Source organism: Oculina patagonica, chromosome 14 (genome assembly GCF_052425735.1).
Source record: "Oculina patagonica isolate OP01 chromosome 14, crgOcupat, whole genome shotgun sequence".
Taxonomy (NCBI): Eukaryota; Metazoa; Cnidaria; class Anthozoa; order Scleractinia; family Oculinidae; genus Oculina; species Oculina patagonica.
In genome coordinates, this window is record NC_135771.1 from 18,303,712 (window position 1) to 18,327,478 (window position 23,767).

General features: G+C 39.2%; 2 protein-coding genes across 3 annotated transcripts in view; one reads left to right on the forward strand and one right to left on the reverse strand.

Annotated features, from left to right (window-relative positions):
* Positions 1 to 5,012: 5,012 nt before the first annotated feature.
* LOC144638059 (leptin receptor gene-related protein-like) lies at positions 5,013 to 11,458 on the reverse strand. The gene is made up of 7 exons (XM_078497157.1): positions 11,296 to 11,458; positions 11,080 to 11,154; positions 10,128 to 10,150; positions 9,040 to 9,118; positions 8,541 to 8,596; positions 7,030 to 7,061; positions 5,013 to 6,460 (listed from the first exon to the last, which is right to left on the reverse strand). Exons 1-7 carry the CDS (start codon positions 11,310 to 11,312, stop codon positions 6,353 to 6,355), a joined length of 390 nt encoding a protein of 129 aa, XP_078353283.1. The 5' UTR covers positions 11,313 to 11,458; the 3' UTR covers positions 5,013 to 6,352.
* Positions 11,459 to 11,735: 277 nt separating this feature from the next.
* LOC144638717 (uncharacterized) overlaps positions 11,736 to 23,767 on the forward strand; it is a 34,942-nt gene continuing 22,910 nt past the window's right edge. The window contains exons 1-11 of one of the 2 annotated variants that reach the window (XM_078497942.1): positions 11,736 to 11,924; positions 14,640 to 14,775; positions 15,345 to 15,461; positions 15,600 to 15,722; positions 16,233 to 16,342; positions 17,363 to 17,498; positions 18,205 to 18,475; positions 18,987 to 19,169; positions 19,963 to 20,166; positions 21,431 to 21,606; positions 22,645 to 23,595. In XM_078497942.1, coding sequence (XP_078354068.1) covers positions 11,844 to 11,924; positions 14,640 to 14,775; positions 15,345 to 15,461; positions 15,600 to 15,722; positions 16,233 to 16,342; positions 17,363 to 17,498; positions 18,205 to 18,475; positions 18,987 to 19,169; positions 19,963 to 20,166; positions 21,431 to 21,606; positions 22,645 to 23,595 — 2,488 coding nt within the window. In that variant the 5' untranslated portion in view covers positions 11,736 to 11,843. The other variant, XM_078497943.1, reaches the window with a different exon arrangement.

Here is a 23,767-nt window from a genome sequence, read left to right on the forward strand (position 1 = left end):
ACGATTTTGGGCCCTTGTGTTAAAATACCACCACGTGGATTAAAGCTTATTTTAACTCCAGATCCAGCAAAACCCGCCAGTTACAGACTTGAAATGTACAGCTTGTGTCTTTTCGGATAAATGCCAGCACTTGGATTCATCCTAATTTTCACTCCGGATCAAAAAGAATCGATTACGAAAGTTAACATGCGGTACCTAAAATTACGATTTTGGGCCCTTGTAATGAAATACCACCACGTAGATTAAAGCTATTTTCACTCCAGATCAAGCAAAACCGCCAAGTTGGAGACTTGAAATGTACAGTTTGTGACTTTTTGGAAAAATGCCATCATGTGGATTCATTCCCATTGAAATCCAGGTCGAAAAGAATTAGTCCAGGAGCAAATGTCGCTAAAAAAAAGTTCCGTGGGAATTTCGTGAAGATTTTTGCCGACCAGTGTAAAAGTGTTGTGGAGGGCCTAAGGGACCCGATAAATGTTGTTGGCACTTTTGTAACCCGTGCAGACGGTTTCTATGGGGCGTTTAAATGTGCCCTGTGTGGCTCAGCATGAAAACGAGGCTGAAATTCTGAATTGCTTCGCGCAAGCTCTAAATTGGTTGAAATATTGCCGTTTTTTGTATTTTAGGATGAAATTTTCCTAGTCCTTAAAATTGTGAAATGAAAATACTATGTTTGCACTAATTATACTGGTCACAGGTCTTAGCCCTATTGAGACCCGGGGGGGAGAAGGCTTTTCACGCCTGCGCTGACTTTGAACGCTTATAACTTTTTCAGGGTTTAACCAAACGCTGCCAAACTTTGCGAGATTATCTTAAATTTATCCGAGAATAATTTCGTAGGATAGATTGTTGTTTCAGGAACTTGACATCACCACGGCAACGGCATTTTGACTGGCATGTTTTTCCAAATTTGTAATTTTCGTGTTTCTGTTAATGAAAATCAACTTAAATGCAAATATTTTCACCTTTTTACGGTTCGTAAGCACAGTTTTATTGATTTTAAGTACTTTGCAGTACTTTTGGGTGGTTTTCTTGCGTTTAGGAAAATTTTTGAAATCCAAGATAGCGGATCCAATATGGCGGCTGTTTGACATTGTGATGTACTTGAATTGCACGTGATGTTACGTAGTCATCCCTCGTAAAGTATACAAAAAGATAGATGTTCAGACATATATACATCCTATTAGCTTTATTGTGATTGCCGAAAGTTATTCTAGAAGCTACGTGGTGGTGGGGTGCGGGGGTTCCCTCGGTCCAGGAAGGTCTGAAGGGCCGAGCTAGGTTTTTTTTTTTTAAAAAAAAAAGCTGCCCTGAATGGCAAGCTTTGAAACAACTGATTACTTCCAATATCAAATTAAGATTCTTAGATATTAATTACTTTCGTATATTGTTTAAAACTGTTAAAACCTCGGCATGTTAAGTTTAAAATTAAAAATAACTGCAGCAACAGAAACCTATTGGGTGTGAACTATAAGAGGTCAAAGATGCCCATTATTTTGCAAAATGTCCTAATAGAATGAAGTGCGAGTCTTTCGGCTCTGAACGTGGACAAAGAGGAAAATCAATCATTTATTGAACTTTTGTTTCTAAGGTGTTTCAAAACTAGATTGCTTTTATGTCTACGTAGTGAAAACCGGATGAAAATTAATGGTAGAAAAAAAAAAACCGTTGTTATTACTTTAAGAAGCCTTGAGGTCTATAGAACTTTTTTCATGGCAACAGGGAAGTGAACAAGAAACCGCGATAGGATGGGATACCACTCTCGATCACGTCAGCCGTTTCATGAAGGTTGCAGGAGGACTTATTGGGATCACTCTAGACCTAAGTGCTAGAGCAAAGTTTTTCGTAAGGCAAAGCAAATGGCTGCGATGTCTTCAGTGATGCAGCTTTTCATAACGCGAAGACAGAGTTATTGATTGGTTGTTGACCACAATGCGGAACTTTGCTACCCCGTTTAAAGAACTTAAAAATTGTAGTAGCCAAAGTAGTCATGATCATGCCTGAAGCAATGAAGAGTGATCTTTGCCATAAAAGTGAGAGAGAGAGAGGGCACTTTGTAAGATCTTTGCTAAAGACAGAATTCACTCGAACATAGTGAACCGCTGGTCCCAGAACAAATAAACGCAAACTTCTTCCTTGGAAAGACAGCGGAAAGGTATCAAAGTATCTTGCAAGGATAAAGTGGTCGAGTTTCACGACTAATGACGCTACTGTGGTCCCGAAATCCATGTTTGCATCCGACGGTATGATGCTCCATTGTTCCGCAAAGAGCTCGTTAATGATAATTCTTTACAAGCATGGAGGCGAATCGCAGCAGAGAACGAACACGGCTACTTAGAATAACGAAGATGACACAATAAATGTGGACGCGGAGCCTTAACTGCAACTAAGAGTCCCTGCTGTTGACGCTATAAAGATGGCAGAGCTGCAGTACCTTGATAGGTCAGACGGTATCAAAGACTGTTCATAGTCACTGGCACTGGCCAGAACCACCATGTAATTGAACTTGGGTCGATTGCTAGCGCTCTTGGCAGTGCTAAAATTGCAGCACTATGTGTAGCCTGCGAATACAGCCGCCTCTCATTCGCTCCCGCTACTGTAGCGGGAGGAATGAGAGGCGGTTTCGCAGGCTAATTCATAACTGGAAGTTTTTCCTGCGTGCTGAAAAGCCTCAGAGACACAGACAAGGACGTAATTATGCTTTCGGATGTCTTGGAACGACGCTGTATCCAGAAAGAAGACAGCAATATAATAGAGAGATGTTTGCCGCTTAGCTCAGAACAAGCATCTCGAATCATGATGATAAAGACCTCATGTGGTAGATGTGAAAAAGAACAGGCTACCACCTACGCAGGGTGCACTTTATGAAGCAATTCTCTGTACCCAAAACCAGATAAACGCTTTTACCAACGACAGAGTATGCAGTCCTAAGTTACCACAGCCAGATGGTTACGGCTAGAAAAATTAGGGAGGAGGAATGGACGACTGTAGCGATGCGTAGAAAGTTCATCTACAATACTTGCTACAATCTGAGAGGGGGAATGGGAGGGTCTGTAGATTTAACTATATTTAAAAGACGGTTTTTACTAGCGTCACTAGACCATACAAAACCTATAAATTTCGTTAAATTGCCCAACGCCGGGATATTCATTGATTCCTACTGACATATCTTGGAAACTGTTTGGCGAGGGGACGGGAGGCACTATGGTTCCAGGTCCGTTCTAGATTCAATGAACCACAAGAAAATGCCGCCTCGATTTCATGGTCACGTGATTGAGACTATCCATATCAGTTAAGATATTCTTTTGGACATCTCAGTCTATCGAAACTGCTAATAGTTATTCTAAAATACCAATAAATACCACATTTTTGTGAAGTTCATCATTCAGCCTCGTTTTCATGCTAAGCCAAATAGGCGATGTTTTTAAATTCCCCTTCTGAAGGCCTTTGCACGGGTTACAAGATTGCAGACAAACATTTATCGTGTTCCTTAGGTCCCCCTTAACACTTCTAAACTAGTCGGCAAAAATCTTCACGAAAATCCCACGGGAATACCATTGCTCCCAGACTAAATCGAATAAGAGAGTGCCCCATGAGCCACTGAAAATGACGATTTGGGCCCTTGTGTTGAAATGTCACCACGTAAATTGAAGTTTATTTTCACTCCAGATCCAGCAAAACCGGCCAGTTTCAGAATTTCAATGTACAGTTTGGGTCTCTTTGGAAATCCGCCATAGAAAACTTGGGCTCGTAGTCTAATCGTTAATTAGATAGCTTAGATTAGCATAACCCAGGGGGGGTACTCAAAGTGTACATGACGGGGGGTCCAACATTATTTTTGGGTTGAATTTACACGCTCAGTATTTTTTTGGGTAAGGGATCTGTCACGTATTTTTATGGGTCTTATCCCCGAGCGAACTTTTCGTTTCAGGTTTTCGTTGCGATCAGAGGATCAGAAAAATATTCATTCGAACTGATGCCGAGGTATTTAAAGTTTTGGGTCTAAAATTTCGGGCTTGTTGTATTTTTTTGGGTTTGCAATATGAAGCTCCGTCGGACCCCCCCGTCATGTATATTTCGATTGTACCCCCTGGAGCGCGTCAAAAGTTATAGCTAAGAGAATAGAAAATGTTCTACCAAGGATAATCCATCCTGGCCAAACTGACTTTGTGAAAGGAAGATATATTAATATATTAGATTGAATAAAGGGGCAAATTGTCACGGGGATTTTCCTGCTTTTCAGTTAAAAGAACTAAAATTGGCGATGTACTCTCTAGGCTTTTGTACATTATGCTTTTGTTTCCCCACTAAAATGCTCCACATAAATGCTCCCTTTTTCCTACTAAAATGCTCGGTCTCGCCCAAAAAAGTCACTATAATGCTCGGATAATGTTCATCATACAAACGGTTTTTTTAAATTATTTTTAAAATTTTTAACATGGTGTTAACTGTTAACACTTTCAAAAAAAGTCCAGAAAGTAGTTGACTATCTCTAGAAAGCTATTTGTAGTTGAATTTTAAGTTTTAGTCTTTATTAAATTTCTCTAAAAAAAATTTCTTTTCCATGTTCTCGGGGAAAAAAATCAATTTTCCAGGAAAATGCCACTAAAATGCTCGAATAATGCTCAACGCTTTTACCTCACTAAAATGCTTGAAAAAATGCCAGCATAATGAACAAAAGCCTAGTACTCATTTACACGTAATTCAGTCTAAGGACTGCCAAGTGTAAAAGTTTTTTTTTTTTTTTTTTTTTAAATAATAAACGATATGGTACTCTCGCTCATACACGAAATACATTTCCCTTTAATCAACCTTATAATTTGACCAATATATCTTCCTTTCACAAAGTCAGTTTGGCCAGGATGGGTTATCCTTGGAAGAACATTTTCTATTCTCTTTGCTATAACTTTTGACGCGATCCTAAGCTAAATTTAAAAGTGTAATTCTTATTGACAAACAAGAATCATCCTTTAGCACAAGTTGCAAATGCATGTGAAAGTTCACACCGGTCATGACATGTAAAATCAAGTTTTATTTTACTTTCTGTCATATTCTCTATTGGTGACACTACTATACAAAGCAAACCATACATTATACTCTCTATACGGTGTCACCTTAATAAACAATTTGAGATGACACATATTTTTAGCTACAATGATTAATTTGTTTAAAAAAAGATTGTTTTAAAAACGAAAATCAAATGTACAACAGGACTGGTATCCTCTAAATGTTTTTCAGGGAAATAGCTTTATGTTTTGTGGGCATCTCAATCACTACCCCGGGCCCCCGGGGGGGGGGGGGGAAGGGAAGGACAGGGAGGGAGACTCCCATATGAAAGGGACAGGGATGCTGACTGTGCCCGTGGGTGTAAATTAGAGATATTTGTCTCACTGACGCTGTGACTGTGTTGGCAAATGAGACAGATCACGCATGAAAAATGGTATCTTGTAGGGCATTAATTCAAATTTCCAATAAACATCTTTTCCTTTTATATAGGAGTACACTCCCCCCCTCCCCCCCTGGGACCATTTTCTTTCCCAAGGACATACTCGCATAAAAATTAACCAGTCTAAGTGAGCTCACATTTGGGGGCTTGCATGCAAGAAACAATGCTGCAAGAACAATATGGCTCTCATGGGAGCAGTCATAACCTTATAATTCTACTGGTCCTCTAGTGTAACAATTGTTCCTGTTGTTTGTTGTATTTTTCTCTAAAAGGGTAGTAAGCCATTCATGTAAGACCTTGCGAGAGCTGCTACCCAACCTCATGTGAGACTCAAATGCGAGTCTGCTAGCAGGCTGTCAATCAACCCACAGTGGAACTCTGCCATACAACGAACTTGTTAAATAAGATGTCTCATTAACTATGCTCATGACTTGCTTAGTACAAATCAAGTAAATTTTTAATTAATTTTTTTTTTATTCCTGTTAAGGCTGTTCCAGGCATCTGGTTAGGTAGCAGAGAGAAAAAATGGTGAGTGAGGAGGGGTGCGGGGAGAAGAAGGAGCTTCCTTGCCTTAGTTCCCACACCATTCTTTGTGCTGCTCCCAACCAACTGGTTGCCTGAAACAGGCTACGGTTCCTGCTAGCCTGAATCAGTTGTCTCTCACCCTCTGTCTTATGGGTCCCAAACACATTTACTATGCAACAGAACACATATAACGTGTGATAACCATACTCTTTCAGAGTGTACACCTTACAAAAGTGAGATCTTCTAAACACTCTGAATCTAATTAATAATTTTTTAAAAAAAGTTGCATTTTTCAGTGGATGAAATAGACTGAAATTTGTACAAATGATATTAATATTATAATCCTGGAAAACTGCAAGTTGCAGACTGAGGTTTTCCTCTTCAAAAGCCCCAGTCATCTTCACCAGAAAAGACGAGAAAATAAGCCAGGATAGTGAAAAAGATGAAGACATTTCCAGATGACACTAAGGCAAAGGCACCCCATTTTATCTAAAAATAGAAGGGCACTGATTAGACCTGTAGAAATAGATGAATCTCTAGTGTGTAACCATTCAAATGAAAGCTACTAAGCAGTGCTAACTTTTGAAGTCTGTGGATGAAGCCCTATAATGGGTGACCATTCAAATGAAAGCTATTGAGTAGTAATTTCATGTGGTACTGTTTATTACATTGTACAAGGTGGTTCTAACTTTAAAAAAAGGGAGGGAAGGGGTATGACAAGATCTAGAGATTAATATAATTTACTAATTGATCCTATCAATAACAACATTCGAGGTTTGGAAGTCTAAGTTGAAAACCTTTTTTTGTGTGAAAAAGTCAAAGGCAAATTTATTTGGCTGTACAAACAGTAGAAAAACAGCAAGAAAGAACCCATTTAAATGCATGTGATTGACGTGTGAATGGAGTAGGTGTCCAATTACAGGTATCTAATTTGAAGTTGTTCAAATTGGATACCTCTAATTGGACACCCATGAGATTGCACGCCAATTACGCGACAAATCGGCACGCACAGAACCAATCAAAATCAAGCATTTTGTTATAGATACGATAATACTTACAATTCCAGTATGTGCAAGAACCAGTGGAAGACCTAAAAGAAAACAATTATTATAAGATTTAGTAACAAAAAATCCAAATGGCAGTAGTTTAAGGTGTAAAAAGCAACGGCATGATCCCCACAGCAAGACCACATCAATTTAAAGTGTATATGACATGAAAAATATTCTGCTAATTTGAAAGGCCTTTTGAAATACAGAAGAATTGCGTTTTTCGTTTCGAAATATCTTTTTTCGTTTCAGAGATATTGACGTTTTTGTATTATGCAAATTAGATCAGTGATGACGTCACAAGATTTGACTCTAAAAATGGTAAAATACTGAATAAACAATATCTCTAAAACTATTAAAGCAGTGTTCTTGGAACCTGGCACCACAAATGTACATCACAAAAGAAACAAAATGTTACTCTTAGGGCTGTTGCCATGACAACAGTTTTGCCGCTGGTGCTATCTCAATAAAAACTGAAATCCCCAGTTTTTGTCTGAAACCAAGAACATCTAGCGCAGCCAAACCGATGGTGGGAATTAAGACAATATGGGAACTATGTCTGTTCTAAGCAGGACCCTTTGTCTCACTTTAGAGTTCAGATATGGGGATATTTGTCTTTTTGACAGAGAGAGACTGGAGCTGAAAGAGTTGCTATGACAACAATACTAAGGGTGTCATTTTGTTCCTTTTGTGATGCACATTTGTGGTGCCAAGTTTCAAGAACACTGTTTCGATAGTTTTAGAGATATTGTTTATTCAGTATTTTACCATTTTTAGAGTCAAATCATGTGACATCATCACTGATCTAATTTGCATAATACAAAAACGTCAATATCTCTGAAACGAAAAAAGATATTTCGAAAAGAAAAACGCCATTCTTCTGTATTTCGACAGGCCTTTTAAATAAGCTGAAAATATTTTTCATGTCATATACACTTTTAGCAATTGGGAAAAGAAGCCTGGGAAAAATAAGGGTTCAGCAATGGGTTTTACACCTGTGATCTCTGTGGTACCAGTGTGATGCTCTACCAACTGAGCTATGAAGCTTCACATTGGACGCCACATCATTTTTGTGGGTTCTAACTTTCTCATGGAGGACTAAATGACAAAATAAATTAACTATCGGCACAGGAGAGGAAACTATGAAGCTGCATATTGGTAGCCAGGTCATGTCTGTGGGTTTTATCTTCAGAGAACCTGCAAAAATGGCTTCGTAGCTTAGTTGATAATAAATAGCACAGGTTGGAAACAGTTTACTGTATTAAAACAATACTCTAGTGAGGGTTTATAAACCAGCCAGCACACCAGGGCTGCCAAATAAAACATTCTTATAAGGAAGTCAACCCATGTCCTGGGTAATTGTAATATTTTACACTAGTAAACCTCGATCAACTCTTCAGTTATTCTGTGTGCAGCAACATTATTTGACCATGGATTAAATGCAAGATCTGACAAAGCCAAAATCCAAAATGCATGAGGTAATGTCCAATAATTACTTTTAACCAAAGTAACAAATAACTCACCAAACGCCGAGATGACAATTCCAGAAGTGAGAAACATTGCTGTCTCCTTCAACACACTAAGAGGATATAAATGAATTAGCGAACCATCTCTAAGCAGAAATTATTTAATTAGTTTTTGGACTTAAAGGGGTGCTGGGAGGTGCAGTGTGGTCAACTAGTGTGCTACACTCCAGATCCAACAGTCGGGGTTTAAACCCTGGCAGGGGCACTGCATTGTGTTCTTGGACAAAACACTTCTCTCTCATAGTGCCTCTCTTCACCCAGGTGTATTATAAATGAGTACTGGCTAGTTTAATGCTGGGGGTAACCCTGCAATGGACTAAGCATCCATCCGGGGGGGGGGGGGAGAAATACTGATATAGTAGCTTCATGCTATGGAAACCAGGAAAAGCCCTGGCCTGATAGGCTTGTATGGAGACTTTACATTAAAAGGGGTGCTAACAAAATTGCAACATATTGGCTTCTGAATTAATTAAAATATGTATAGTTTGACACTTACTTGGAAGCATTTGAAGAAAAGTCCTCACTCCACCTTTTGGCTATAACTGTGGGTACAGGGGCTAAAGCATAAAAGAACACTGAAAGAAAATGACAACAATTAAATAAGGAAAATGACCACACAGCCGAATCTCCACTGAAAGACACCTCCTAAAGGCAGACACATGTATTCCAAAAGCAGGATTTTGGTAATGATCCCAGCTACCTATAAACACTACATGTTTTAAACTCCAACCAGCAGACACTTCCCCAACGTGGTATTTTTTCAATTCTAGTTCAAAGGCTTACAGGAGTTACATTGAAATATGACATTGTAGTGTACAGTTACATGTATATCAAAAGAAGATTATTTTTATTCCCTATTTTCACTGCTTCCATACTTCACCTTGTTTACCCCCCAGCGCCCAGCGCCCCCCCCCAAAAAAAAAAGTCTTTGCATATAAGTATTGTTTTCAATTTTTTTTTTTTTTTTGGGGGGGGGATTAACAATTGTCTCAAAAGAAATTGAAAAAAGAATTCCTACACTAAGTTCAATTTTGGGAGGTAAACAAGGTACATGTATATTATGGAAATTGGAAAAAGCGAATAAGCCAGGGATCCGAAACTACAACCCCAGACAATACTGTTGGGAAGGTCGCCAAGTTTGCGCTCCCCCTCCCCCTCATTCAATGTTGAGGTATACCTAGAGACTTCAATCACAGCATATTGTCTATCATAATGTTCAGTAATACTCTAACATTGATATGGGGGAGAGGGAGGCCCATACACCTTGTGCACGTACCTATAGATCAGATTTATTTTAAAGTTGTTGAAATCAAAGCGATCATGTGCAACCTTCCCGAGGACTAAAGTCTTGGGTTGTAGTTGACATCCTCTTTATTTTGTATATTTCATTTAGGGGGAATCCTGTCGCATAGCCTGTTCCAGGCATTTGGTTTGTCGCTGAACAGCAGGAGAAACAGGATTAGCACAAAGAAAGACAAGCAGAAAAAATTGGGAAGGGTTAACCAAACCCCCTTGAACACTGGCTTCATATCCCATAAACCCAATTCTTCTCATAATTTTGCTAAAAATAAAAGTTTTACTTACATACAAACATAGGCCACCATATTCTGAAAAAAAAATACAAAATTTAAACAATGATTGACACTTCTAAGCAGTTAAGACCCTGCACCCTCCCCTCCCCACCCCCTTCCATACTGCTAGTGTGTATGTTTGTGTTGAACTCATCCTAATTGGAACCATTTTAAACAAGATTTTCCTTGGGGAGGGGGGGGGTAAAATAGATCCACAGAAAAAAAAAAAATTCACGGATCTTTGGATCTTCATTGTATTAAGCAGATTCACATAATTTTTTTTGATAAGAGATAAGTTGTGTTTTCCCTGGATCTTCATGTTAGAAAGTTCGGATCCTTTTTTTATTGATCTTTGTTGGTGTTTTAGGAAAATGGCCATAAAAAGGAGGAATGAAACGAAACTTCCTAAAAAATTGGCCTTAAAACAACATCTACTTCCTGTTGCAATGAACCTGTACCACACAAAGTTTTCAAGTTATGCAGATTTGAATTGGAATAACAATAGTGGAAGATTGACAGAGTGGTCTAGTTAGTAGAGGGAGCTCCGATTTGGCCAAAAAATGCATGGATCTGCGGATTTGTGTTCCCCTACTCACCCCCTCTCCCTCCTTTAACATTTTAAGTATGTCACATATTCACATGAAATGATCATGTTAAAAGTCACAAACTTTTTTGTCATTGATTGGTCATCGATTTCCAATATCAATCGATCAATTGAAATTGATTGATATCGATTATTATTAGTTCCATCGATTGGTTAGGCAGGGAATTTTATATGACACTATCTTTTTCTGGCAAATAGAGACAATGTACTCGTTGACATTGGCTAAACTACTAAAAATCTCGTCAATCAATACAATGTACACATTATTTATGCTTTCATCAAGGTCGCTGATTAAAGAAATATATTTGATGAATCGATTAAATAAAATTTGACGTCAATTATTAAGATTTGACAAACTCACCCATACTCTTTCAAAGCACAGCCCAAAACAACGAAAAGTACACCGATCGCACCAGAAAACGACAAAGCAATGATTCTAGAAAATAGAACAAAAGAAATTATTTTCACCTATAAAGTAAATCACTGGCTATGCCAAAAGAAAGTATGCTAGACATCTGCAAAATATCGCAAAAGTTTACGACAGCTAAATCTTCAGAAAATTCAACGTTATACTTACGCTATGGCGTCATCCATGAAGAAAGCACGAGCATGAAAAGAAGGAAACAAAGTTAACGTATTTACAAATTAAGCAGGTACTGTTGAACATGCTTATAAACATAATAAATAAAACAAATCACTGACACAAAATAAAATTCCACTACCTCTGATGCCCGCCATTTTGTTTCTAGTTACCAGACCTCCACAAAATACGTAAGTCACTATTTTTAGAAATTACGGGAAATTTCCCAGTCAGTAAAATTCCTATCAATTTTGTGGTAAATTTTGGATGTTTGTAACGTAAATAATGTTACTAACACTCTAACAAAGTTGTAAATAAACTTTAACGAATTGAAAGCATTTTAAAGAGAGGATTTTAAAAAAATACCACTCTCTGCAACTGGACGAGTGGGAGCTGGGAGCAACAAGGTGGTCAGTTGCTAAAAATGGCGGACAACACGAATATTTGTGTACAAAATGCGCGCCATTGTTTTGTTAGTTTAAATTTTCCTGGCGACTTGCAAGGCTGCCTCCGGTAGAGAATATGAAGCATAGATCAAATATATTATGTTACTGAAACTCGACGTTCTTGCGTCAACCACGATCAAGAGGAAAAAGCCATGGCCGACCCTCGCGTGGCTCGGAAAGGTGAGCTCAGAAAAATAATGATCTTGAAATCTTGATAAACTCTTCACAGTATGGCTTTCTACAAACAACGTCAAGAACCCTAGTTTTATTTCATTCATGATGATAATGGTGTTAGAGTTGGGTAGACCAGAGAAAAATATAGGGTTATCAAGTCTGGTTTGCCCAAACATGCAAAAGAATACGGTAAGTTTACTGAACAAATACTTTAAGCTGATTTCCAGTCCGTACTGCGCAGACTCGGGGTTTGTTTTCGTTTTTGTTTTGAATTCGTTGAAACGTTACACTTCGTTGACAGCATACATGAAGTTTTTAGTCCGCCATTACAGTTCGCATCGTTCAAGAATTTCCGATGAGCTGAAACGTCGGTTTATTTGTTCTGCAAGGATATCTGGCGTTAATAATGAAGAAACAGGTAAGTTTGTCACGTAATTTTTAGTTTTGCTTTGTTTGTGAGGCTCACATAAACATTGCAGCCGAGATTGCGCAGTACGGACTGTAATTCATCTTTAAAATACATTGCCAATATTGTTAATTACCCGGTACGTTTTAAAGTCTTTAATAGTTCCTTATCGACAGGTTTTGCCCATGAGCTGAAGGGTTTAGGACAATTTTGTAGGGCAAAATTGATTCTAAAATGACTTACTACAAGGCTGTGAATCTTTGAATGTGGATACTTCTTTGTGTCAACAATAATATCATAAATAGCAATCGATTTTAAAAAATCGATTGCTATTAATTAAAATCAATTGATATTGGAAAGTGTATCAACACCTGATTCCCTCTTTAACGTGCACCTGCATCGAATTGAATCATGGTACTTGTATTCATCAAAACATGGGCAAGATATAGCACGCGGATGATTACAACTGCCACGATTTCCTGCAAGCATGCACCATAGAGGGAATCGGGCATAATGTGGCCATAGATTGACGATTGACTAGTCATTGATAATGCTTATCAATTGTTATTTATTTTTATCGAGTGTCAATCAAATGAAGATAAGATGCTGAATTGGATGTGCAGTGTGATTGGCAGTAGCACTGCAGAACTGACAATATTACCTAGTGAGACTATGTATCCGTGACTTCAAACAGCAATAAAAATATTGTATGACTTGTTTGACAAGTTTCAAATTTTGTTCGAAATCCCAGCAGTATCGCAGCTCTCATAAGCCTGTAATTCTTTTGGTCCTGTAGTGGTGCAGTTGCTATTGGTTTTGGGGCATTGTTCTTGTTTGTTCTATTGTTCTCTTGAAGGGCGCAGTAGCCTAATGGTTAGCGTGCCAGACTCGTGATCGAGTGGTCCAGGTTCGAGCCCTGGCCAAGGTCACTGTGTTGTGTTCTTGGGCAAGACACTTTACTCTCATAGTGCCTCTCTTCACCCAGGTGTATGAATGGGTACCAACAAAATAATGCAGGGCCCTGGAGGTGCCCTGTGATGGACTAGCATCTCATCTAAGGGGGAGTAGAAATATGCCTAGCCCCTAAATGCTATCGAAACCGGGATAACCTTTAGCAGTATGGGCCACTTGGCTCGAGGCTTCCCTTCTCTTGAAGGGTACCGTATTTACTCGGATAAGCGCCCCCGAATAAGCACCGCCCTCAAATAAGCGCCGCATTTGGGACAAAAAAGTTAATAAGCGCCGCCCCCGAATAAGCGCCGCAGTCCCGATGCGGCGCGTATTCAAGGAATTTTTTTTCAACTAAAAACAGCACTACAGAGCAACTCTTAAAAAAACTTGGACATATTTTCCATCAAAAGCGATGTTTTTTAGTTCAAAGTGATTATTTTACTATTCGCCCATTAGTTTTCTTTCCAACATTACTACAATACATAGTTCTGAAAATGTTGAAAAGGCTGCGAACTTTGCCCGGACAGCTAGTGCCACTCTTCTCTTCAGCAAGAGACGAATAATGATGATCAAAAGACAGGATTTTTTTATTTCTGTAAAAGATTATACTCTTTGTGGCGTTCAAATTTTAAATAAGCGCCGCCCTCAAATAAGCGCCGCACTTGAGAGGCGCCAAAAATTTAATAAGTGCCGTGGCGCTTCCACCGCGGTCAAACGACAGAAATATGCAAAAAATAAGAAAAGTACTGCAAAGATAAGGTTTTAATTTTCACAGTTCAAAGTTTGATACATAAACGGTATCCTAAGGGTTTACTAAGTTTTTTGGAGCTTTACTAAAAAAGTTCTACGTGTTTGAAAATAGCGATATGCGGACTTGTAGCTACTTGTCGGCGCCATTTGTCAGGGCACCTTTGGTTCGGATGCGAAACATTTAAATAGTAAAAACACTCGTTTACCTGAGGTAATGGGATTATGCTTTCACTCGGCAAGTATTTTTATCTATCCTTGCTCGTACTAACACTTCAATACGAACAAAAAACGCCGAAAAGCTGCCTGAGACGTTTGACCGCGGTGAACGCGGCGCTTATTGGAGTAAATACGATACTGAGCAATTCATCTGAGACCTTGTAAGAGCTGTTACCAGACCCCTGCATTGTGCAACAGTGTTTTTACATGTATATGGATGCAACATGCGCTGTACACAGCAATAACAAATTACTTTAATTAACAACTAGATTATGAACCTGGGTAATAAGTGAATAATCATAAGGTATTACAGCCCACTTGACTTTGCAAACGTTTTATCATACAATTATGGGTTTGTATTTTATTAACACCTATTAATTTTGTATTTTACATTCTAGGATGTTGGAGATCTTTTTTTATTTGACTCCCACCGGCTCAGCCAACTTTACTTGCCATCAGGAAAAACCAAGAAAAAAATTCCTCTGGTTCAAAGCTATCTAGAAGATGTACAAGGGTTTGGCATTTCACCCAATGGTAAGAAATCCCCCCCCCCCCTCTCCTAAGAAAAGATGTGTTTTAAATTTGCTTTTATTTTAAATTTAAAATATCATGTTACTTTTTTATGTTTTTTTTTTTGCCTGATTGCCACTGTTGTAAAATAAAACAAAACAACTGGTTTATAAAAGTTCTGATTTAAAACAAAATAAAACCATAATGTTCATGCTATGCTATGCATAGATATTCATTGGCATACATAGTCGCATGGCTGCAAGCTGTCCCCTTTATGTCAGTTTAACTGGCAACAATTTAAAACAAGCAAATCTTGAGATGGGAAAATTGGGCAGGCAAAGCAAAAAGGAAAAAGAGATGTTACTCGTTTCTGCAGAAACTTGTTTTTGCCTGCTTGACTGACTTAGAAGTGACAGCTAGCATCCTAGGGTATGCACTGCGTAAGTTTTATATATTTTAACAATAATAATTATTTATCACAAACCATATATTATTTTATTACACAAGTAGCGTGAAGGACAAAGCAGTCACATATCATTTTATGACAGGGCATTATAAGCATTCTCACAGCTCACTTCTCTGTCATTTTGCAGGTTTGTTTGTGGCTGGTGCATTGAACTCGGGAAAACTTTTCATCTGGAACAAAAGTTCAGCAACAGTCAAGTTAACAGCTGTGTTGGACAAGATAAGAAATGTTCAGCCTGGAACAAGTAAGTTATCGAGATATTCTAAAGTTAACTATTTCTACCATGAATCACGAATCATGTTGCTTTCAGTTACTTTATATGAAGGGGTCTTTTTTCATTCATTTTTTAATATTTTATTTCTTTTTCATCTTTATCTTCTAGAACACTCCAACCCACTACTGTACATTTCAGATTGCGGCAGAAAAGTCTTGCTACTGTCAGGGTTTCGTCAAGTTTTTCTGTGGGAAACATTAGACAGTAATGAGGCTGCAAACACAACTGGTGGTATGTGAGCTCTTTTAAAAAATATGTATGTATAAGTGTTATTTTCCACTGGCTGAGTGAAACGAAATAAGTGAAAATTTTTTTTCTCACACACCTGCTGGGACCTGGGAAAGGGTCATGTGTCCTTTGACAGGTAATTTTTTTTTTGTTTTGTTTTTTTGCATCTGCTATGACTGACCTTTCCCCACCCACCCGCCCAAAGATTTTCGGTTGGTGCCGTATCTTTTGCTACATGTAGCTTTGCCATTGTGTAATTTTCTCTATGATGTACATGTATGGTTTTGTTGAGTTTGTAATAAAGGTCAGGTTGTGGCGGTCCGCCTGGCATGGCTACCAGTGGTGTGTGAAAATATATTATACAGTGTATTCTACAATACAGTGAAGAGAATTGATATTAATTTTTGGGTATCATTTTGGCTTCTCCTTGTAATCAGCCTAAAGGGACTAAAGGGTATAACTGGTCCGTTGTTTAACTGGTTTTCTTTTCATCTCTTTGCATGTGACAAGCAGTTGGTGATTCCCTGAGGGGCACTTGGCATCAGATTCAGTGTGGAAATTATGTCTTACCAGATGAAAGAAACAAAGAAACAGCCATTGATGGAGTGTTCTTTGTTGATACAGTAAGTCTCAAATAATTAACAATAAAAATTATTTTCCAAAGGCAACTATGGGTATTCACCCACCCTGCGAGCAGAGCCCCTTCTTTTTCTACTGATATACTTGAGAAGAAGGGGCTCTGCAAGAATCGTGTAAAATCTTTGTTGAGCATGCGCGAGGTTTACACGATGCTTGCGCGTTTAGCTTGCGCGAGGACCACTTAATCTTAGCATGCGCGCGCGGAATGGCGTGTCGGATCGTACACGACATTGTGAACGAAGTGTTTGCTTTACAAGTTCTTTTCTTCGAAAAGCGTCTGAGTTCCCTCAGTAAAAACATGTCAAGCACGGCTGAGGTCGTATAAGTGACTTTATGGTAGAGATGTGCTATTTAAACCGTGAAATTTCTTCTTGGTTTGCGAAAAAACGAGATCTTAAATGATCCACAAGCTGCACGCGCGCAAAAACGGTAGCAGATGGCGAGAGCAATCGTCAGCTCTAGTGCTTTCGAGAGCGTACTGTGGGCTCCGTCTTGGCCATTAGTTTCTCCAAAAATTAATGCCCGCGCAGCAAAAACCGGTTTAATCCGGACTGACCAGCCCAAACTTTGGGGCTGCGGCGACTTCAAAGAAATGACACGATTCACGCAGAGCCTCTTTCTACTTCCCAAATCTCAACCGTAGGGAAGTTAAAAGAGGCTCTGCACGCAGGGTGGTATTCACCAAACAATGTTTTAATAGTATAATGCCAATGAGGCAACCTCAAGTCTAACCCATGTACATGCAAGTATCACTGTGCCCCCCTGAAATTGTTGGTTGTATGCAACATTTCAGAGGGGTGATGATGAGGTAGGATTCTGAGTGGTTAGATGTGGCATATTTTTACACCATGTTCAATCCTTTACCTTACATCAGTTTACAGTGAGGCTAGATTGGAATTTGGGAATAATTAAAGGGGCGTAGTATCTTGATATTTCAAAAACATGTATTAGCTGTTTGAATTAATAAATCCATTCTAACTCATAAGTTTCTGATTTTGTTTAAGGTTTGTGGTACTTCATGTTCTCTATCTTGGGTTTTCAACAAAGGTGACAAGATTCATGTCACCACACTTCACTTGTTGTGGCCTGAAAAGAACTACAACTTCCAAGAAGGTGGCTCCAAGTCTCAAATTGAAGAAGGTAAACGCTTTGCACAAAGCCTTTTCAATAACTGTTCTTTTGTATTAACCAAGTGGGAGGGTTGTACGTGGAGAATATTGGTCATACTGTAGGTTTAGAGAATAAGATCTCATAAGGGACAACACACATAGTGGTCACTTACCAGAGCTTTAAGCACAAAGCTTTCTACCTCAGTCTCTGGGTAACACTCTTTCTCCACCTGTAAATCATCTTGAACTTTTGATTCAAGATCGTCATCGCCAAGCATTATTAATAGGCAATGTATGTAACAGTAATTGTTAAAGTGTTAACTAATAATATTATGAATAAGAATCTTTGTGACTGGTCACTTATGAGAGCTTGAAAACAAAAGAAAAGACCAGTTTGTAATTCCCAAAGGCAGTCATGGTCACACACGAGAGTTGTCGCTTAGGAGAGATTGTACATGTAATTGCAGGGTTTAACAGGGATGTAGCTATTTAAACACTTACATTGTAACTGACTCTTCAACAAACCCAGCTGGCTTTTCTGGCCTTGGCAGATGTGAAATTTCAGTCGGATTTAAGTTCTCTTTCAGCCGGTGAAATTAGCCGGCAGCCGGCCCTTAGCGACATCCCTGGTTTAAGTGAGGTCTCACAATGGTGGTCCTTAATAGAGTTGCAAGTTGCAAGGAGGCTTTGCTTCGACTGTGTTTCTAACCTGTATATCACTATGATCTTTATTGCAGGTCTTGAGTCATCTTTCTCCCCAACATGGCACACTTTTAAATATTCTTTGTATAATCTGACACCCGCTGAAAGAGTCATGAAGAGCCGAAAGGCCTACATTGCCAGAATATCACCAGATGGGCAGGTCCTGGTACTAGCCATGAACCAGAAGTTTGCGGTTCACAACAGAGTGATGTTTTACTCACTGTCACAGACGGCAGTGGCTGTCATTGCAGACTTGAAGGGTTGTGGTGCCAAGATGAATGCGAATGGACAGCCTCCTTTTGGAAAGTTAGTTTTAATCTTTAATAGATACTTTGCTAGGTAACTTAGCGTACAGGCATACAGTCATGTATGTTGTCCAAGGGTTTAGATTTGTTTCTGTTTTGGAATTTTATTTACCAGTTTGGTTGAGATTACATATTTCCTGTAACTGGCACAAAAGGCAAAGTAAATAGAAAGCAAGCCAGATTTTTTTTTTTTTAGATTTCAAACCAAAACCAAATGTAAACCACAATAATTAACTCTGTAGGTAGAGTTTATGAGAACGATACACAAGATAGTATAATCACTGGTTTACCTCAGCAGTAAATTTTCTGGTATCCATTTATACACCTGGGTGGAGAGAGGCACTATATGAAAAAGTAAAGTGTCGCCCAAGAACACGACAATGACCCCAGCCAGCATTCTAGTAACCAGATTGCCACATCCAGAGTTTATTCTGCCAAGCTTTAAGTTACTGCAGCTCCCAATGGTGATGCTAAATTAAATACCTGATTCCTGGGTCTGCTTATTTCTTCAGATCCTGGTGGATTGCAGACATGGCTTGGACCAGAGACAGTCTTCTAGTGATGTGTATCACTCGACGTGGTTCTGTCGCAGTTTTAACTAAGCTTGGTGAACCTTTGGAGATTTGCACAGAAGGTTGTTCCTTGCACACTGGCCCTTCTCTGTTTTTGCCACTCCATCCCAAGATAACATTTCAGTAAGTACTTGCAGTCTATACAGACTCAAGCTCTAAAGTTTTCACAAACTGATGTACAATAACATGTACTTTGCCATTTTTTTGCGTGAATTAAAAATAGTCAATTTTTCTGAGCTCAAAAGATGTACTGCCCCCCCCCTCCCCCTGCACAACAAGAGACGTCTAAGATTGGACCCTAAAAAATTCCATACTGATAACGTAGCTCTACAGAGATCTGTGTAGTACAGTCAACTTTCTCTAAGATGGACACCTTCAGGACTGGCCGCAACTATCTGTCTTAGAGAGGTGTCCGCCTTGTAGAGAGTCGAGGTACCTAACATGACACCAGTAATTCTGTGATAATAAAGCTCAACCTATGCACAATGCAACAAACCTTTGCAAACTGCAACAAGACTAAAATAATAAAAGGACCATAAAAGTTTAGAAAACAACCTCTTTAGTGTCCATACACGAAAGCAGAAAAGTAATCCGTTAAAGCGTCATTGTTTTTGGTTAGTAAGCTTGGTATACATGTATCCTTATGGCGCTGACTAACTTTGCTTTAAGTCGATACGAAGTTTGGAAGTATTTTCACTAATAAACATGATAAAATACACTACTCAAGTGTCCGTTAATGATTTCAAAGTGTCCGCTGTCCGTCTTAAAGAGGTGTCCGTCTTATAGGGAGTTTGGTTACTAACAGTACAATGACTGAAAAACGGCAGGGACGGGACCAATACTAGGTGTCCGTCTTATGGAGGTGTCCGTTAAGAGAGAGTTGACTGTAAGGGGATGTGTGTTTTTTTCTTAACAGGAAAACTTTAGAAGCTTTTCATTCAGATTCCTCAGAATCGTGTGCATCAGAGAAAGACCCCCTCTCCCAGAGGTTCTCTGTTGCTGTGCACCCCTATTTGCCAGTTGTTTTGAGCTCCGATGGTTACCTAGTAACAGTGATGCAGCTACCACCTGTCGCCAGTTACCAAGGAATCATGACAGGCTTCATGAGAGACGTCACGAGGTGTGCACTGTTTATGTTATAACCATTGTACCTTTCTTTCCACAGATACAGCAGTAGTGATCTATTTCTGAATTCTCCTAGCTGTGTTAGTACAATGTCAAGCATACAGGTTATGGGATTGAAAGTTTGGATCAACTCCGTATAATACTTTGACTTATTTAAAACCACATTCTGGGTAAAGAGGATTTTCACAAAATATAAACTGTGTGAAAATGTGGGTGATAATTGTAAAGTTTGCCACTGGCAGCAACTGGATTCCTGGGTCATCACAATTAAAAGCTACTTTCAATGACTGACTCTAGAAAGCTGGTACACCAACTTCATGCACACTATAAACAACTTGTTTTACGACCTCAGACTAGACATACTTTTATACTACTGATACTTGATGGGTATTTGTCAGTTTGAGCAAGCTAGAGCGGTTCTCACTTGAGTAATTCGCATTTGCTTTGGTTTTGCATTACTACGCGTCGTGATTGGTTTAAAGAAACTCGTGCAACTTTCTCAACCAATCAAAAGAAAAACCCAAACCAATCGCGACTCACTCGTGAACGTTTTCCCGCGCTTCTCGCCGGCTACATGTATTTACTTCGAGTTTTGATTGGTTCACTGTAATGTTTGCCTCCTTTGTGATTGGCCAGAGTGATTACTTTGGTTTTGAAAATGATAAAGATGGTAATTTTTTTAAGCTTGGTGATAAATAGTGAAAATGAATTTTTCAACAATGACACGAGCATGGGACAAAGAAAAATTCTGACTCCCCGGACGGGGATCGAACCCATGGCCTCCCAGATACCGGTTGGGCATTCTAACCAACTGAGCTACGAGAGACTCGTTGTGAGCTGGGCCATTTACTAGGTTGACATGTGACACGCGTCCTGCATACTGCTAGGATCAGCAATGTCGAAATCATCAAGTGTGTTGTAAAATTTAATAATAAAGATGGTAAATTTTAAGCTCGTTAATAAATAATGAAAATGAATTTTTTCAACAATGACACGAGCATGGGACAAAGAAAAATTCTGAGTCCCCGACGGGGATCGAACCCATGGCCTCCCAGATACCGGTTGGGCGCTCTAACCAACTGAGGTAGAGAGCTTTTGATTCTACTACACTCAAATGAAAACTGCTCTATCCAGACGTAAAACTTAATTGCTGCCTATATTTTGGGGTGGGTGTAATTAGGACGGGTGGGGGTCTGTCAATGGCACTAGTGCATTCGGTACACTACAAATTATTAATTAAGAGATGTATTTTTTTTTAGACTAGTTCCAGATGTGGATGTGGAGGTTCAACCTGGGAACTTGTCACGAGTGTCCTCTATCAGCAGAATCAACATCATGCAATCTGAAGCTAACGTGTCACGTGGTGTGACGTCAACAGATTTTTTATCAGACGCTCCGAGTGAAAACAACTCCACTGGGTCATCCACTGTTCCAGGTCAGTTTATAGAGAGCGTTACATTATGCAGGTTCTAGTGTGACTACGGACTGCGCGCGTGTGAACCGAAATCATTTTGGCAGGAAACCAGCATACGAGTACAACTGCACGTATGTGAACCAAATTTTTGGCGGGAAAAAAAAGTGGGAACTTTACATTGCGTGAATATTAGTACGTACCACTGCCATTTCGCGTATGTGAACCAAAGTCATTTTGGCGGGAAACCACGTACGACTACAACTGCGCGCTTGTTAACCAATTCATTTTGGTGGGATAAAATGTCGTACAGTTGAAGCTGTCGCCATTTTGCTACAAATTAATCTCAACATGTTGTAGCTCTGTATTCGTTTACATGGTACCAACACAAAATGAGAAGAGAAGAGAGAAATATCGTTTATTATTAAAAAACTTTTACACTTGGCAGTCCTTAGACTGAATTACGTGTAAATGAATAAAAACTATATATATTACAAGATTTAAAAAATATTAAAAGCTATTTACATTAAAATATATTAAAAACTATTAAAAACGATCTATACAATGTAATTTAAACTATTATCTATAATAAAAGAATTTTTAAAACGGTCCGTTTTACAAACAGGCGTGTTGAACACTATCTTGATCCGAAGTTGGTGGCTGTTATATATATGTTATACCAGTGCGAGTTCGTCCCAGTCGCTGTGTCCGTTTGAGACTTTCGTTCCGATTCGAAAACTCGCACTTGTATGAAATCAGTCTCCCCATAGACTGGAACGGGTAGTGCATGCGTAGTTTTTTATCATCCAATCCAGGATGAAGAAAAAAAGTAAACGTGTAAAAAGCGGTGTGAAATGACAAAGTCAACCTGTTGTGCAACTTTCACCGGTACGAGTTTTGACTTAGTTATTTTTTCGACAGTAAATTAAAGAATGTGCGCTTTTGATATACAACTTTTGAAGTCATTCTGATCTACTTACAAATCCTCATATCCAATATTATATATGACTGTATGAAAGTCAGTAAGGAGAATTCGTATTTAAATCTCGTCTCTTTGTTTAGGTTACGGTCTAGCAAGTGGAGATCAAGGCATGAGCTTCTTTGGGCTCAGTGACCCAGAACTTGAGAGCTCTCTTCCCGAGTACGAACCAGGGAGCCTGGACGCCATTTCTCATGCCCAGAGCCTTTCCATCGTGGCTCTTGCTCTGGGAACCGCATGTGGGGTGAACTGGAAACAAGATGTTGGTTCTGCCATGGATCTCACCATAAACGTAGTGACAAAATTTTTTCAATTCCTTCTTCAAAGCCCTGAAAGCATTTCCTCATCTATTGGTGATTTATCAAAAAGGCGAAGCTCTAGCCCAGTTGTTGACTCGCAACTTTCCAAGGCCCTGGCGTATTTTCGAATGGTGCTAGAAGTTTTTCAATGGGATTCCACTCACAGAAACGCCTTCGCCTGGGCGTTTCATCTCACGCATGGTATTGTAAGAGAAGTTCTTCTCTTGAGAGATGCCAGCATTGTTTACCGGGTTGCTACCTGTATGAGGGTGTTAAAACTAGCAGAACGAGTTCTTAATCTTGTGTACTCGTCAGGCAGTGAAAAAATGCCACATTTGCCTAGCCATGGATCGTCACAGCCGGCAAAGTTTAAACAAGAAGCTGCTACGAAAAGAAAAGAAGAGGATTTGGAAGGTGCCGTTGGTGGCGCTTCAGATAATATAACCGGCTCGCAGGACCATGACACGAACGCTTCAAATTTGGACACACAACAGCAGCTAACTTTGTGTCAAACGCATCTTGGCGGATCGTGGCTTTTGTTGTATAATTTCACCTCGGAGAGTTGCAAGAAGATGCAGAGAAGACGAAGTTCTTTGTTTTCGGTTCAGGAAGGCGAAAGTAGAGGAACTGCTGAGAAGAAAATGGTTGAATTGCTTTGTGAGATTCAAGAGAAACTGCAGACCCTTGGCGTGAAGATACCAAGTAATGCTGTTGAAAAAAAGGAAAACGTCGAGAGTGAGTTTTATATGTCAAAAGAGATTATTTTAATCATACAAATGTATTAGTGATAGGAATCTGGAAATTAGCTTTGTTAAACTTGTTCCCAAGGAAGAGAACCTCTTTTTCGTGCCACCCTGAAGAAGGCAGTATTTGCCGAAACGTCGGAGCAGTTTTATACCGCCATTTA